The 17,073-nt window shown below is 32.0% G+C and overlaps 1 protein-coding gene across 1 annotated transcript; it reads left to right on the forward strand.

The window, feature by feature from the left end:
* The first annotated feature begins 410 nt into the window (after positions 1–410).
* Positions 411–16,296, forward strand: LOC141684292 (putative aarF domain-containing protein kinase At1g71810, chloroplastic). The gene is made up of 21 exons (XM_074489208.1): positions 411–828; positions 4,599–4,643; positions 5,175–5,213; positions 5,653–5,823; positions 5,920–6,072; positions 6,320–6,355; positions 7,631–7,674; positions 8,458–8,548; positions 9,644–9,685; positions 9,801–9,909; positions 10,921–11,035; positions 11,119–11,168; positions 11,305–11,383; positions 12,010–12,060; positions 12,208–12,349; positions 12,681–12,725; positions 13,393–13,497; positions 13,580–13,621; positions 14,251–14,433; positions 14,687–14,806; positions 15,787–16,296. Exons 1-21 carry the CDS (start codon positions 475–477, stop codon positions 15,889–15,891), a joined length of 2,121 nt encoding a protein of 706 aa, XP_074345309.1. The 5' UTR covers positions 411–474; the 3' UTR covers positions 15,892–16,296.
* The last annotated feature ends 777 nt before the right edge of the window (positions 16,297–17,073 follow it).

Here is a 17,073-nt window from a genome sequence, read left to right on the forward strand (position 1 = left end):
TAATATGCAATAATGCACTTGGCAATTAAACCAATCCATAAATAGCTCAGTTTATCTCTTGTCATTCTAAATTTTGAATTTTATTTCTTTCCTTTCGAGATTTTCTTACAACATAAACGCAGTTTTTAATGAATATAAACTTAATTACTAAAAATCCTGAACTAATACATACTAATGTTTAAAAATTTAAAACAAAAAAAAACAGAAAATAAATTTCAATAATAACTATTTATCGAAAAGTACACAAAATTTATCAATTTTAAACGAGTGGTTCAAAAAAATGTAATTCACCAACACCAAAAATATCTCAAAATAAAACCCGATCACAAAAAATAAATTAAAACACTATAAAAAATAAAAAATCACAAAATAAATAAGCTGCTAAAAAGAAGATATAAAATGTAAAGCAGTCCATAGTGTAGTGTGTACATCTTCACAACCGTTACTTCTAACCAACACAAACCCCCTCCCGCCATGATAGTCTCACCACCGCCCCCGCCGCCGTTCACCGCCGCAACAAACCACCGCATCCCACTCTTCCCGCCAAAACCTATCGCATTCCGGCGGTTACCTAACTTTCAAGTTGCAGCAGCTGCATTTACAAGCGATGTTGACTCGTTCACTAACAACTCAGGATACTTATTCCAACTCAGTGACTCGGAGGCCGATTCAATGACCGAGTACAACATTAAAAAAATTAAAACGTTTTATAAAGACAAGCCGCTTGTTGTGCTCCGTCGCCTCTTTCAAATTAGCACTACGCTTGGAAAATGGGTCGGGTTGAGGTATTTGGATAGCATTAGTGACCGCTCCGAGGAAATGTTCAAGGTACTGTATATAAACTTGTAATTTAATACATTTTCAATTTTGCAAATTATTTTTAATGATATTTGTTTAGGTGAATTTTACTGCATTGCTTTCGAGTACTTGCTCGTCTCGATTAATTAACTAATTAACTGTATATGGAGCTGAACGAGAATAATTTAACTGTATTTGATAATGTGATTCAAAAATACTATCGCGTTTGGATAGTTAGTTAGTCTATTTTGGCTCTGGATTTTAGCTTGTTTTCAGTTTAATTAGAATTGAAATTTGGCGTGATTGCTAAGTGTTTAGAGTACTAAAGTTTGGAAGTAATAGTTTAAGACATTGGCTTGTAACTAATCAATTTTCAGGTACAAGATACGTTCAAATTACTAATGCAACTGATTTTTTTTGAAGGCTCGGAACAAACATTTTAATAAATATAGGAAATTAATTTGCAGTTGAAAAATTTATTTTTGGGTTAATGTTGTGAAATTTTACTGTCTATTTTGTTTTAAACTAGCTTTATAGCCCGTACGAGGTACGGGTAATTTCTAAACTCACATATTAATTAACAATGTACATATTATATAAATGAAATATAAATTATGTTATAAAATGCATTTTTTTCTATTTTATATCGGATAATTAATATATAATATTTGGAAAAGTTATACTTATCTTATATTTTGAACACTATTGCTGAATTGTCGTCATTGAGCACTTGAAAAGATCAAGTTCACCGATTGTTTTATAACTCGTGCAATGCACGGGCATGCTCTAGATTGCGCATTTTTAATTGCATTTTTAATTGCAGTTGTTGACAGTGTATTCGTGTTGTTTCTAGGTGAATTGATGAAATTAACCAATTTATATGAGTAGTTTTTGACTTTCTGGGGTGTGGTTATATCGATGCAAAACAAGTTTTTCGACATTTAATCTTAAGGTGAAACAATAGAGAAATGTAGTGGTGTTCTATACCCAAAATATGAATAAATAATTTTTTAAATACCTAATGTATTTGAATGCTAAAAGTGCGATAAATGAGGTTCGTGATTGGGGATCTTGACCGGAAGTATGTGTTGTTAGACTAATGATCCCATCAACTCGAGTATATGTAATATTAATGATCCTCGAGTTTTTTCAACCATTTTTCTTATATGCATATAAGTTCAATATTTGTTATATATTATTACGGTTAAAAAAATTATGCATTATATCGTCTATACCTTTAAAATTTCAATATAATCATTGTTTATGTATAGTTTTAACCATTTTATGAAAATTATGTTTTTTTATAATAGTTCCCACATTGTTAGAATAAAAATTAATTTCTAATATTGGCGCTTCGATCCTCGTACACTAATATTATTTTTCTCCTTAAAAATGTATTTAATTTATTCATGTAATTATAAATTGTTATTATTAAATAATCAAGTAGTAATAAATATACGTAATAATGAGACATAATACTTAATACATACATATAAATTAGAGGTAATTAATGCATGCATATTAAATTAAAATAATTATTAACATACAATTATGAGGGGCAATTCAGTAATTTTAATATGATTAAATTGTCTCATCCAACCCCCTATTTGCTCTATTATATATATAACTAGCTCTATAGCCCGTGCAATGCACGTGCATATTCTATATTACGTGAATTGATTTTATTTTGATTGAAATTATCAATGATATATTCATGTTGCTTCTTGATGGATCGATTAACTAAATATATTATTTTATGGAATTGAGATCGATGTCGTACTTAACGTATTTTTTATCAAAATGAATTGAATATGCGGCAATGAAATCAAAATATACGATCAAAATATAATACGAATGAAAGCACACATTTCTCATTAAAATAATTACAACTCATAAGAGACAACTCATAACAATGAAATATTACGGAGCTAATTAAAGAGTTACTATAGTTGTTTACATGGTACAATTAGTGATACAAAATACAATGAATATGAGGTAATTCTTACTTTCCATAGTAGAAAATGTAATGATTGAATATGAAAGTCGACATATTGAATATAATATTGTACATTTGACTATATGAATACATTTTTCATTATACATCATTTTTATGATAAATATATTAATAATTAGGTCAGTAATCCATGGTTATGGAAATTGAAAATTGGACTAAATCGGTTGAACTACCGATTTGCGATTTATCGGAAATCGGAAATTTATCTAAATGTTTGAATCGAAATAAAATCAGACATATTTTTTTATATTTTTTTTAATATATATAAGTAAAATAATTGTACGTGAGATGTGTAAAATTATCATGTTATCATTTGTACATCCATACCAAGTTATAGCATTATTTTGTGTGCATTATTCATTAAAATAATAAGAGTCTTAATCATCTTTATGAATCTTTCTTCTTCTTCTCTTATCTTTCCAGTTTCCATTTGGCGGCCATCTGGTTTCTCCATTTAAAATCGTCTCTCTTCACCAACTCAATACTGAGTATATTTCTTCTTACTTTTCTTCTCTTCAGAGCCTCAAATCGTATGTTTAGTTCGTCAAATTTTGACCGGAAAATTGCCGATTTTGCAAGAAAATCGCCGATTTTGACCGAAAATGGAAAAAATGTTGTATGCTCCGATTTTGCTCTATAATATCGTTTGGTTGCCTTCTAGCATTTTATTAGAGAAATTGTTGATTTCTATAACTCTGCAGTAATCTTTCTACTCATTTACCTATACGTCTGAAAAAATCTTTAAACTGGTTGATATAAGAAAAATGATTCACCTTACTACTGTAAAACATTGATGTAACCCGAATGAACTTGATAATTTAATATTTCATCATATATATTCAAAATCTTCAAACTAATATTAGTTTATATTTGTTTTGTCCATATAATAAGAATCTCAACTTTATTATAAACCCCCTCGTAACCCACTCTTTTATTAGTATACAAACAAAATATCTCTTATATTTCTTGGGTTTAATGATACACTAATATTGTCATTTTCATATTAGCTAACATATTAATTTTATTTGTGAAAATAAATTTATTTTATATAGAGTCTTCAAAAAAAATAAGAATTTAGTATATTTATAATAAAATTATTAAAAAAAATTAGATATCTAATTATAGGTTGTTAATTTTCAATGATAAATGATAACATATATAAATTATTAATATTAATGAGTTAGGTGTAATTAACATATATTATTAAATATGACAAATATTTGTATTTATTAAAAAGGAGTAATAATAACCCAGGTGTAAGTAATGCATGATATTAAATTTGGCAATTATTTCTATTTATTAATGAAGGCTAAATTAGTAATTTTGAATAAATTGTCTCACCCAACCCCCTATTTGCTCTATTATATATATAATAGATAGATGTACGTTTGGGTTCTTTGCATAGAATTTGAATATTTTGAAGGTTTTAATATGTATACGATCTAATTTTACATTCATAAATTGTTCTTTATAATTTTATATTTTTGTTATCCAAAGGTAATTTGTTAAGTAATCAGTTGCAATTTCTTGCTAGTGCTGAATGCAAGAATTTTAAAGCATTGATTTTAGGTACATCATATTTAATCTTGTATTGTAGTTTTTTTCTAATCAAGTTAGGACTGACAATTTCTAGAAAAGAGATCTCTAAATAGGACGCGGACTCCCATAGGAAAGAGGAGCGACGGATTTAAGATTTTTTTAAAGATTTAAGTTATCTTACGTCTATGATAGAATAATATTCTTTGTTTCGTGTATATAAAGCTATTATTACTTTCTATTGATCCAGATTAGAGCTGCCGAGTTGCGGAATTTACTGGTGGAACTTGGTCCGGTACGCCTTCTGTACAGGTTACTGATTGTCACACACACACACACCCATATATATATGTATCATTGTGCATATATGCATGTATTCTGATAAATGTTTTGTATTTAATCTGGAGCAGAAACTTGATACCAAATTATTTAAAATATAAGATATTGTGCTATGAAAAAGCAGAAGTGAATTATGAAGGTTTTGCATAATTGAATCAGAAATATTGCTATGTACTGTCCTCTTTTTTTAAGAAACGGATCATGATTTCTACAAGTTTGACTCCACTGAGTAAAATACAGTAAACCGCCATTGTTAACAAGATTTCATTGTGACTTTCAGCATCCCCTCTGTTCAACCAAAAGGGGTGTAACTAAACAAAAGCACTCCTAGAGCTATTTTTATTATTTATTACTGACCCTAATATTCTTTGCCATTTGATTTGAGCTTGAATAGCATATGTACAACTTGTTTAGGCTCAGTTATATCAATGCATTAGTATTTCATGCTAAAACTAAACAGATAGCTTCCTTTTATCTTTGCTTCCAGGCTTACATCAAAATTGCTCAGGCTATCTCATCCCGTCCTGTAAGTTCATGATTTTTCTGCGAATTCCTTCAGTTATGCTTACTTTTAACATGTAATTATTATTAAAGACAACTTGTTAACTTTGGCCCTTAAGTAGAAACTGTGAGCAACAAATTAAGATTATCCATGTATTTAGGACTTCATTCACCAGAAAATTAAATTTGGATAGATGAAATGGTAGAGGAAGGGAATATAAAATCATTTAGTAAACATCGGAGGAGATAAAAAGAAAGAAGCATGTTCCATGGAAAAGATGGAAGGGTCCTTTTTGAAATCTCTGTTTTTCAGAGAAGTAATCTTGTTTGATGGTTAGAGGAATCACCCCAGGGTGTAATATTTATAGATCCAGTGGGAGAATTAGATGGCGAAGCAATTAATAGATGACTCGTACTCTTTCTCTTTTATGTAGTGATATTAATATGTGTCAGCTTGTTTACAGGACTTAATACCTCCATCCTATGTCGATGAACTCTCACTATTGCAAGATCAAATATCTCCATTTGCGACTGAACTTGCTTTTGATACAATTGAAAAAGAGCTTGGATTACCGATTAATGAGCTCTTCTCTGAGATCTCACCTGATCCTGTTGCAGCAGCATCCTTAGGACAGGTATGTAAACTGGTCATGTTCTTTTGGTCCTACTTTGCATTTGTCATGGTTTATTATCACATGAAGTTATGCCTTAAATAACAAATTACTGAACAGGTCTATCAAGCTAGGCTTCGGTCTACTGGCCAGTTAGTTGCAGTCAAAGTGCAAAGACCAGGAGTTCAAGCTGCTATATCAGTAGATATATTGGTCTTGCGTTATCTTGCAGGACTGATTAGAAGATTAGGAAAATTCAATAGTGATCTGCAGGTAATGTTGCAATGTACTTGAAAAACCAAAAAAGAACAATGGAAAATGACCAATATAGCTAAACAAGTCTTGCAGCTTGATTTAGGTGATTACAAACACAGATGTTAGACAGACTGATGAATAGACTATTAAATCTAGTGGAGGGCTTTGTTCATTTTTTATACAAACAATCTTCATTATATAGCCTACAGCTTGTTATTTAAAAATCTGATTACAATAATCAAGTTATTGGTGTTTAATTTTGCAGGCAATTGTTGATGAATGGGCATCAAGTCTTTTTAGGGTATGTGCAATAAATAGAATTGTAATTTTGTAGAATCAAGGTACCTGTAACAGTAATTCTAAAAAAGTTCACATTGCTTATGTTATAAATAGTACTTCATAATTCATATCATATCTAGCATGCAACTTTGTAAATGCTCCAAGTTAGTTATGTTGCCCAATTAAATTAATCACCCTGGCTGAAAAGATCATACGCTGGAAATATCATGCAACATTATTAAATCTATCTTGGGCTATGCATATATTTTCGTTTTACTTAATTGCCAAATATATGATCTAGAAACTGTTGATAGATTGAGGACTGATCACAAATAATTTAAATAGTGAGAGACTGTGTAGCTATATCTAGACACCACGAATATCAAAGCTCATTCTCAAACTCACCTATTGGTTGAATAGTTCATGCTAGGTTGATGGTCGTGGGGTGTACATCCAGGCGTTGATAATTAAGAATTTGATGTATTAGCCTGTCATTTACGTGGTCTTGCTAATTGGACGGAGAAGTACAATACTTTGATGTTAATGAAATGCCTTCAGAAATGGTAATTTAGACAGAGAGGTCAGCATAGGTACTCTGTCAGGCTTCTTACCTCACTTGATGGTAAATGTGCAATTTCATAAATAGAAAAATGGTCTAGCTAATCTTTCAGGTATAATTTGCAATTATAAAGAAAGTGTTGAACCAATCTATTATAGCTTGGTTCGGGAGATCAAGTAGAAATTGAACTTAAAAAGAGCTCTAAAGCTTACCATTGTGATATAGCAACGCAAGGTTAGAGGTGAATGGTGATCTTATGCACCCAACACTCATATTTTTTGCTTTTAGTATTAGCAAATATGATTAATAAAATATTACTTTCCTAGTCATAGACTAAAGGTGTCATTTGAGTTGAGGTTACCTAGAATGTCAATCATTCTTTGCAATTCTAGTTCAACCAACATTTGTATGTGTGAAGAAGGACCAAATTGCATTAATTTATAACATCTAATTCAATAGTGTGGGATTTGTTCTGATATTAGGGAAATTAAGTGCAATCATGTTGACTGGAGACTACGTGCACACATAAAATCATTTTTAAATTCAAATTGAAAAAATAATCTTCACTTTATGCACCACTGACATCCATATAAGGCTACCGCTCTTACAAACCATGCTTACTGCTACATTTGAGAGGGTCTAATATAGAACCACTCTCTGAGTCCCTCCCTCTCCTTATACCTTGAAGGTTTATGCTTAGTGCTTTATATTGAATACAGGTAATCACATTGAATGCAGGAGATGGATTACAGGAACGAAGCCAAAAATGGACTTAGGTTCAGGTAGGGAAATACTGGATTTATGTACTGAAAAATAAAAAACAAAGCTCTTGCACATCATACGTTTTCGTAGAGCTATAGCTATCAGACTAATGGAGATTTGTTTTTTAGAGATTGCCCTTTTGGTACTAATGTAATAAACCATAGTTGCTCTGCAGCACGTGACACAAAAATGTGTATACATAATTTAGTCTCAGGAAGTCATGTTTTTCTACTTTTTCTTTTATTATTGTTTGAGCTTATTTATGAAACCAAAAAATGTTTATATATATTAAATTGGTTTTAATTTTGTTTGTAGCCTTTTGTATGTTGATAATTAAGAGTGATGTCTATCATGTAATTGTGATAAAAGAGTATATGGTACATCTAAATTATAAGCTAAAACAAGTATAATTACATGTGGGTGGTATATGAATATAAAGTACTATAAACTTTATTTCTCAAAAATTGTTTATTGTGAAGGATCAAAGACCTTTTAGAAAATTGTAGTAGATGGGAAGCATTAAAATATTATTTCTAAAAGTTTTAGTTGTGGAATGTAAGGATGTAAAAAATGACGTGATTCACTTCCTACAAAAGGAAAAGTCAAATATTATTTCTTGTTATATAAAATACATGTTTTTTTATTCTAAAAGGATCTGTCATTTCAGCTTTCTCTTTTCAATTAATTGTACTTCCAATATTAATTAACTTCAATTAGTTCTTGGTCCACACTTTCTGTACTTATTGTCAACAATTCATTCAATATTGTCTATGCTTTAATTTCATAACATATTGTTTGAGCAGAGAGCTGTATGGTGATTTAAAAGATGTCATGGTTCCAATAATGTTTGAGGCCCAAACAACTCGGAAGGTCCTCACTATGCAGTGGATAGAGGTATGTGCAGCTCTCCCATATATTATGTTGTTTGGACAAAAGATAACATATCTCTATACAGCGGTGTTCCAATTTTTGTTCTCTGAAAGATAATTATCAATTTTTAAACTTGGAAAATACTATCTAATCTTGTTACAAAATGTTTTCCATCTATGGATAGTCCACTTAGTTAATAAAATAATATCATTATAAGTTACAATGGAAATATCTTGTCCCTCTTCTTTTACTATATAGTCTCTGTTGGCTGCACACCAGTATAATATTTGCATTGGTTAGTAACTAAATACTTTGCAATAAGAGGGGAAAATTTGTTGTTACCTCCATTCCATCCTTGATAATTGATGAGTGCTTCAGACCTACTCATATCTTTTGATATTTCAGGTTTCATATCCCCTTCAATAGTTCAATCTCAATTTTATGTCTCTTCAAGAAAACATATATCTTATTCCCTTGAAACTATTTAGTGAATGCAATGTAACACTAGGAGGCACTTTTAAAAATTTCAATTCTTTTCATAAATAAAGAACCAAGAAATTAATCTTTCCAATTTCAGATTTAATTTGTGCTTTGAATTTGAGGGTGTAGTAGAAAATTCAGAAAGACGTTCAGTTTAGACTAAAAAGAATATTAAAAACTAGACGATTTTGTAAATGGTAAAGTCCAGTCCTTTGTTTCATTGTTTCTCTTATAAGCATAAAAAACCAGCCAATTTGTGGCTGCACAACTTGTATTTTGATTTTGCTTCATTTAGTATCAGTGGGACAGAACATTAAGACATGCTTCCTTGGCTAGAGGCTTATGAAAATTTTAAGTGTAAGGCATGGGCAACTTCATAATCAACTGGACTCCTCAAAAAAGAGATCCTTGACAATTGACCAATGGCATTACTATGATAATAATTGTCTATTCTTCTATAAGTTTATTAGGTATTCAATTTGATCTATTTTTTCATAAAATGGTAATTACATGATCTGTATAAACCATTGCTTACAATGTATCGTTGTTTGTATAGCAATCTGGGTAATGATCAGTTCAAGTCGTGATTGCTTATATCATCCACACTTAACTAAGTTTATCTGCCAATATATGGTGTAGGGCAAGAAGTTGGCTGAAGTGAAAGATCTTTATATTGTGGAGGTGAATTAAAAAAAATCGAGCACTTGCTTCTAGATGGCTTCACACTGTATCCCTGCACTGCTGCCTTCTGCATAATGACAATCTAAATCCTTCTTCTTGTAATCTTTTTGTACAGGTTGGAGTGTACTGTTCACTTGTGCAACTTCTAGAACATGGATTTTATCACGCTGATCCACACCCTGGAAACCTGCTCCGTATGTCTGATGGGAAATTAGCGTATTTAGGTAATCCTTCCTATTAGTTGTTCTTTTGAGATTCGGCTTCCTTGGATTGTGCTATCCATATTGTTGTACTGCTTTACTGTAATTTCCCATATTTAGTGGGTGGCACAAGCCTTGAATTTTTGTGGTTGACAAACAGATTGGTGAAGCATTAAATTCTGAAACATTCATTTGAGCTATTAATATGACCCGTTTGGCTTTGCTTATATCAGCCAAAATAAGTGCTTATTTCTGGGAAAAAAGTAGTACATGCTTCTTCGGGGAAATAAGCACTTGGCATATACAAGTTGAGCTAAAAAAAGGGTTATATTGTACAAGTTTCCGTGAAGATCTTGATTGACATTACTATACTGTGGGATCCTTCTGGGAATATACAAGGTTATATAGAATATAGATACGGAGTGTCAACATTGAGAGTGTGTGGAAGGTCAATCACAGTCCCTTGTATTTTCCAGAGACAAGAAATTCCTCGATGTCTATCATTTATTAGAGAAAAAGAATTATGTTTTGTTGGCACAGTGGTTTCTTCTTCTATTTGAGAAGTTTCTTAATCATACCTTGTTATTATTTTTTTAAATTATTTTTTTGTATGGCTATAGCAAAAGTTCCATACCAGACATGTGGAATTTAGATTTATTTGGGATTAATTATTTTTTGAGGAAGGGTTAACATCATATGTGGGAATACCATATTGGTTGTTGATTTTCATCTGTTCCTCTTGCTACCTCAGCCAGATCATCTGACTTCCAGGGTCGATGTTTGTAAGTATAAGCCATTGGATTTGCTTGCATAGTTAGGTAGGTTAAACTTTAAAATCTAGTGGACTCAATATGCAAAAGCTTAAGTTATGGATTTTAATCCATCTTTCTAAGAAATAGAGTATTATGGCATAATCTTATATTATGTTCACTTGTGAGCTTTCATGTATCTTTGATTGATAACGTAGCTTATGCTCTGTATTGCTTACCTTTTGGTATTCATTTATTATTAACATTCACATCATTTGAATACAAGATTTTGGTATGATGGGCGAGTTCAAAGAAGAATTTCGCGATGGTTTTATTGAAGCTTGCCTCCACCTTATTAATCGCGATTACGATGAATTGGCCAAAGATTTTGTCACTCTTGGGTACATTTCCATATTCCCTGCATTTGCTCTAAGTAGTTAGCTTTTATAACTCTCAGGGATGATATTCAGTATAAACTTTACAGGCTCGTTCCTCCAGGCTCAGATAAGGATGCTGTTTCAGAGGCATTAACAGGTTTTCTTGCTTTTGACTACATTATTCTTGAATTTGGATATATGTTTGTACAGTCCAATTAAAATTTCAGTCATAGTCTACATTTATCACTAATGTATCTGTCAGTGTTTACTAAAATCAAATTTAATTTCTGCAGGTCTTTTTACGAATGCAATTGCCAAAGGGGTGAGCAATGTTAGTTTTGGAGACCTTTTTGCAAATTTGGGAAGAACAATGTAAGGTTTATTAAAATCATAACCACATTTTAAGTTAAAAAACTAACTATTGAATCCTCTGTTGTTTTTTAAATGAGCAATTACTGCTTGGATCCGACTACAGTCAACTGAAGAATGACATCTGCAACAAAAAACTGACTTATATGATACAAGTCAAAGGACTTATGGTCATGCCTCATATCACTTTTAACATTAACATGTGTGAAAATTTATGTTCATATAAGTTAGGGTGTAGTTGGTGAGCACAGCCCACAATTCCTGCTGCTTTGTGATTCCCTCTGAAGATATAAATACCGGAGTTTATGCTCTTTTAGGATAATCACGCTAACGATCTAGGGTGCAAATTAACAATTTTATATTAGGTGCATGTGATGATTTTGAATGAGTGTGTTTTGGTTTAATCATTACTGCTTTTAATCGCTCCTTTGGTGAGGCTTAAATTTTATATCTCTGAATGTAGATGGAAAGGAATAGTAAATAGTTGACCAATATCAATCTAAGGTGCTGCCTTTTCCGCTTTCATATTTCTTGTTCTCCTTTTGTTATAACATCGTATACGGTTGCATCTTCATTTGGTTCTTGTCGTGTATCATGTGCTTAGCTGGTGCTTTCGTTTTTGTATGCAGGTACAAGTTCAAGTTCAGGATACCTTCTTATTTTTCTCTTGTCATTAGGAGGTAGTCATCTTCTTCTGGTAGTTAAAGAGAAATTTTACTTTTTTTATTAGCTGATTGTCATTGGTTGTAGTATTCGAAACACTCTTCAATGTACTCTTTCCACAATATTGCGGTACTTGCTTCATAAGTATTTTCCCAAAATTCCAGTCTTGCAGTCCTGGAGGGAATTGCTTACAGCTTTAACCCAAATTATAAAGTTTTGGGCGGTGCTTACCCATGGATTGCCAGAAAAGTACTAACTAATAGCTCACCTCAGCTGAAAGCTTCTTTGCAGCGACTCCTTTACAAGGTATAAGTTCCAAGTTACATATTTTAATTTTTCCTAATTCCTGTGGCACTAATCCCGCAGTCGTCCAGACACGCAAATATGCAAATTCAGACAATTTATATTTCAAAAGTTTTACTTGATTGCCCAGAACAATTTTATTGCGGACAGATACACATACACACGTGTAACTGTCTCAGTTTTTCAGGAATGAAGCTGTGCTGACGATTATATGTAATTATAGAATTTATATACATGTACACACAAACACACAAGCACATGCACACAAAGTTTATTACTGTTTATCGCTTAAAAATTATCTTGGGTGCTTTATTAAAATTCAATTTCTTTCTAGGATGGTGTTTTCAGGATTGATCGTTTAGAGGCTCTAGTAGCAGAGGTATTCTTCTCATTTATTGCTTATTTTTGTGTTGCGCTTATTGCTATATTTCAATTATTTCTGGTGGTATGGAGAAACATAAAAGCATCCAGAAGTGTGAAGGATTTTGAATTTTGTGGATATTACTATTTCTATTGTTGTAATTGTGTATGGTAGAATCTTTTTATTTTTTTGGGGGTTGGCTTTATTCATATCATAGGAAGCCCCCCCCCCCAATTTTTTTTGCATAAATTGCACTTTAATGATTTAGAGAATTTTTCTTAAATTAGGCAAGTGTTCTGGTGGTAGTAGACAAAAGACATGCAGTATTATGAAAAGATATAGAATTTTGGGTATTATTCTTTTTGATGTAAATGTGGACAGTTAGATTTTGCAGTATTTATTAGCTTATTTATAAAAAGAATATTGGTTTATTATTTTAAAGATAATTCATAAGATATAGTCTATTTAACCCCTTTTGTATAGCTAAATTAGCTACCCGACTACCCTGTTTTTAATATTATTTTATGTAAGGCATTTCTTTAGAAATCGAAATCAGTTGTATATCCACCAGAAAATATTGTAATATCAAATTTTTATGTAGTATTGTACAAATTCATTCGGTAAACTTTGGTAGTTATTTTTCATTAGCTGATTTTACTTTGAACATGATATACTATTACCTCAGGCTCTACGTGCCAGAACAGAGGAAACCTTGGGCACTAGTAAACCAGAAGAGGGTGACGTTAAGGTGGTCGTCAAGCAAATTCTTGCCTTCGTGTTAACTGAGAAGGTGTGATAAACTCTGTGAATTCTCTTTAATTGTTCACACTTGATTGCATTTGTAACCAAAATAAATTATCAAATTATTTCAGGGTACCTTTGTGAGAGAATTACTTGTCCAAGAACTAGCAAAGGTACGCATTCAGGCATATTTATCATGTAAACCACTAAAAATTTCAAATAAAAAATCTTTAGAGAATGGATACACAATGGTTTCCTATTGTACAAAGTTTTAACTCTCCACTTGATTTATCTTATATATTGGTGGTCATATTTTACTTATTTTTGTGACCACGTGTATGTTGGAGTTGGACATCATTGCACTTGGTTTTCTTTTATGCCAACAAAAAAAGAAATTGACACTTGTAAATATATAAATAAAAGTCGTCAGGAAAGAAGAGTCTGCGCTGAATGACAATTAATTAACAGTAAACTCATCATTTTAATTTTGCATATGGATTATGGAATATCCCTATGTTACTCGGACTCTTCATTTTACCTTCGAGTACCCGTGTCGGACACTCGACACTCGGACAAGGACACTCGGACTTGGACACTTAATTTAAGCCAAAAACATGTATCTTTTTCAAAATGTTGCCGAGTCCGATACTCCGACACGTGTCCATGTCGGACACTTCTAGCCGAGTCCGGGTAACATAGGAATATCCAGAAAGCTGCCTACTCTTAGTTACATCCGCATATGTTAAGTTGCATTAGTTGAAGTGGAACCTCATTATTGTTTTCTTTTAAATTACACTACAAGGGACTGGACGCACTTGGGCTAGCCACCTTGGATTCAGTGACAACAGCAGCAGCATCAAATCTACCTTTTGGCTCATCAATCTTTACTTCTTCAATGAAAGATGAAGATGTGATTAACTTAAGAAACTTGTATCGGCTTCTGCACTTGCTAAAAGGAGTCCGGGAGGATGAAAGGTCTTTAGGGGTAAGAAGAACATGGTGGTTGTATGTGTGGAAGAATAAATTATCACACTATAATTAAAACTGTTTCGCTAGTCACATATATACTTGTTTAGAATTTGCTGCAATTATATTGTTTAACTATATAGTCAATGCAGAAAGACCTACAGGTCCACTTTGTTCTAATCGTTAAATAATGCAGGCATTATTAGAGCACAACTTGTATGGTAAAAGCAGTATCGATCATCAGAAACTGAATTATGATTACTTTCTTGTAGGAAGCAAACGTTGGTGGACCCTCTAATATAAGCCAGAAAGAGTACAAGGATGTAGCTTTAGCTGTTGATCAGCTTTCTCCTATTCAGGATATACTACCTCTCTTATCTATAATTCCGGAGGTAAGTACAGAGTGTGTACTTATACGTAGTCAACAATAAAATCAAAGCTTAAAATCCAAGTGCCGTCCTCAAAGTAAGTACTGCAATCATACTAGAAATTTTTCATTTTGTTGACAACACCCACCCATAAAATCCAAAGTCACTGTAAAGAAAATTTCATTACACAACCATTTTGAAGAAATTATGCCCTAGTTTAAATTTCAAGTTCTATATGTAATATCTGGCTTATTTATATTATTAATCTTCTTACTAGTAGCATAGTAATCTTTTGAGATAAACAAAGAGGGTTCTAAGAATAACCAAAAATTTCGTCATGTTGCTTTTATCTGTTTTACTATTTTCCAATCTTAATCGACGACTTGGGAGAGATTTTACCAACTTTTTATTTTGATTTTGGTATCTCGTGTACAAAAACAAATCCCTGAAGTCAGCATTAGTTCAATGTCATGTTTATTGAAGTTCGATAGTCAAAAAAAAGATGAAAGTTACATTGTCTTGTAAGATCTGTGGAAGAATGTTGAAAAACGGTCAACCCCAATGTCAAAATGTTGTATTTGCTGAAATATCCTACCTCGTAACTATTATCAGTACAGGCAAATTATACCAATTTCACCCCCCTCCCCCTTGACACTCTAAAAGAAGATTCAATGTGGCGGACTATACCAGCCCCCTCCCCCCCCCCCTCCATGAAAGAACAGGACAGTGCGATTATAAATAATCATAGCTATGTACATCGTATACAAGTTTAAAATAAAAATACCGCCTTTTTCTGTTTCATGGATTTGACCTCATGAATCAGAGTACACATTTTAAGAACTTTAAAGGGATCCACTTTGTCAGAACTACATGATCCCTCTTGCTATGGAGATGTACTTGCTTTCTGAAGTATATGCTAATGTATTTGACATTTGACACAACTTTATGATAAACATGATTGTTTTATACAATTTACTGAAATACTTGACGTATGATGTCCACAGCTTCCTCTGGATATGCAGCGACAACTACTATTTTTGCCAGCTGATCTTGCAGGAAAGTTACTTTCCCGTGTTACTGCAAGGACATTGCAAAGGGCTCTCTTGTGAAATGGAACTGTAACCAAACTTCTGGAAAAGATTTGTACTGCTTCGTCTATGCTGCTCCCCACTCTCGCAGATGCTATTCTGCCATTGCAAACTTGCAGTCACCTCATATATGAGGTGGCATTACTGCGATTGCACCAAGCACAGCAGTTGGACCTGATGAGGTCACTGTTTGTAGACGTGCTTGATTTTTGTATATACAGAGTTATTTATATAACAGAAAATACGAGAAGACGAACTTCATAATTTAACCAAGATAACAAAAAATTTTGTGCAAGAAATTGATATTTCTGTACATGTTTCAGTCATTGTTTTGTTAGGACTGCTTTTCTTGGAGTTTGCTGTTTTTTTGTAAGGTACAATTATCTCTTATATAAAGCTATCCTGAGCTCCATCTTTTAGCCATCAGCCCCTAATCTATTGTAGTGCTACTATTTGTAAAGTTTTTACTGCGTTTTGAAGAGTTTGTTCAAATTCTATGCCTTGTATTAATCATTTATAAAAAAAATTCTGACCAAGATACACATCACAGAGGATCAACTGGGAGCCTGGGTTATATAAACATCTCATCAAGCAAAGTTTTCTTCTTCTTTTTGCCTTGTCTACTACGAAATTACTTTTGCGTTGCAATTACTGGTAATGTAGTTTGTAAGGGTAAAATCAAGGATATAATTAAAAATGTATATCTATGTATCTGGCACCTAAAAACGTTTTTGGTTGCTAAATAGAATTAACTTTAATAAAATTTGTTTAAATAAAGGATATTTCTAGTGTGTGCCCGAGAGCACATGATTTTGGAGTATTTTGATTGCCTGATTGGTTGTTCTGAATTAGAGGGGTCCACCACTATCACAAAATCACAAAATGTTGGTTAATCAAAATAAGTTAAAATTATAAAAATTTATGTTTATTTGTGATCATGGGCACTTCATATATAATACAATAAGAGGGGGTTTGATGAGCAATTTAATTAATATTACGATTATACCCCTACATTAATATCTATATAACATTTATTTCACCTCATCATTCATTTATTAAAAATTATTAATTGTTGTATAATTAATAAATGCATATATATATTAATACATACATACATGCATACAATAAATATATACATATATATAAATCAATGCATACATACATACATAGATACATACAAACAGATATACAGACATACATACA

This window comes from Apium graveolens, chromosome 9 (genome assembly GCF_009905375.1).
Source record: "Apium graveolens cultivar Ventura chromosome 9, ASM990537v1, whole genome shotgun sequence".
NCBI lineage: Eukaryota > Viridiplantae > Streptophyta > Magnoliopsida > Apiales > Apiaceae > Apium > Apium graveolens.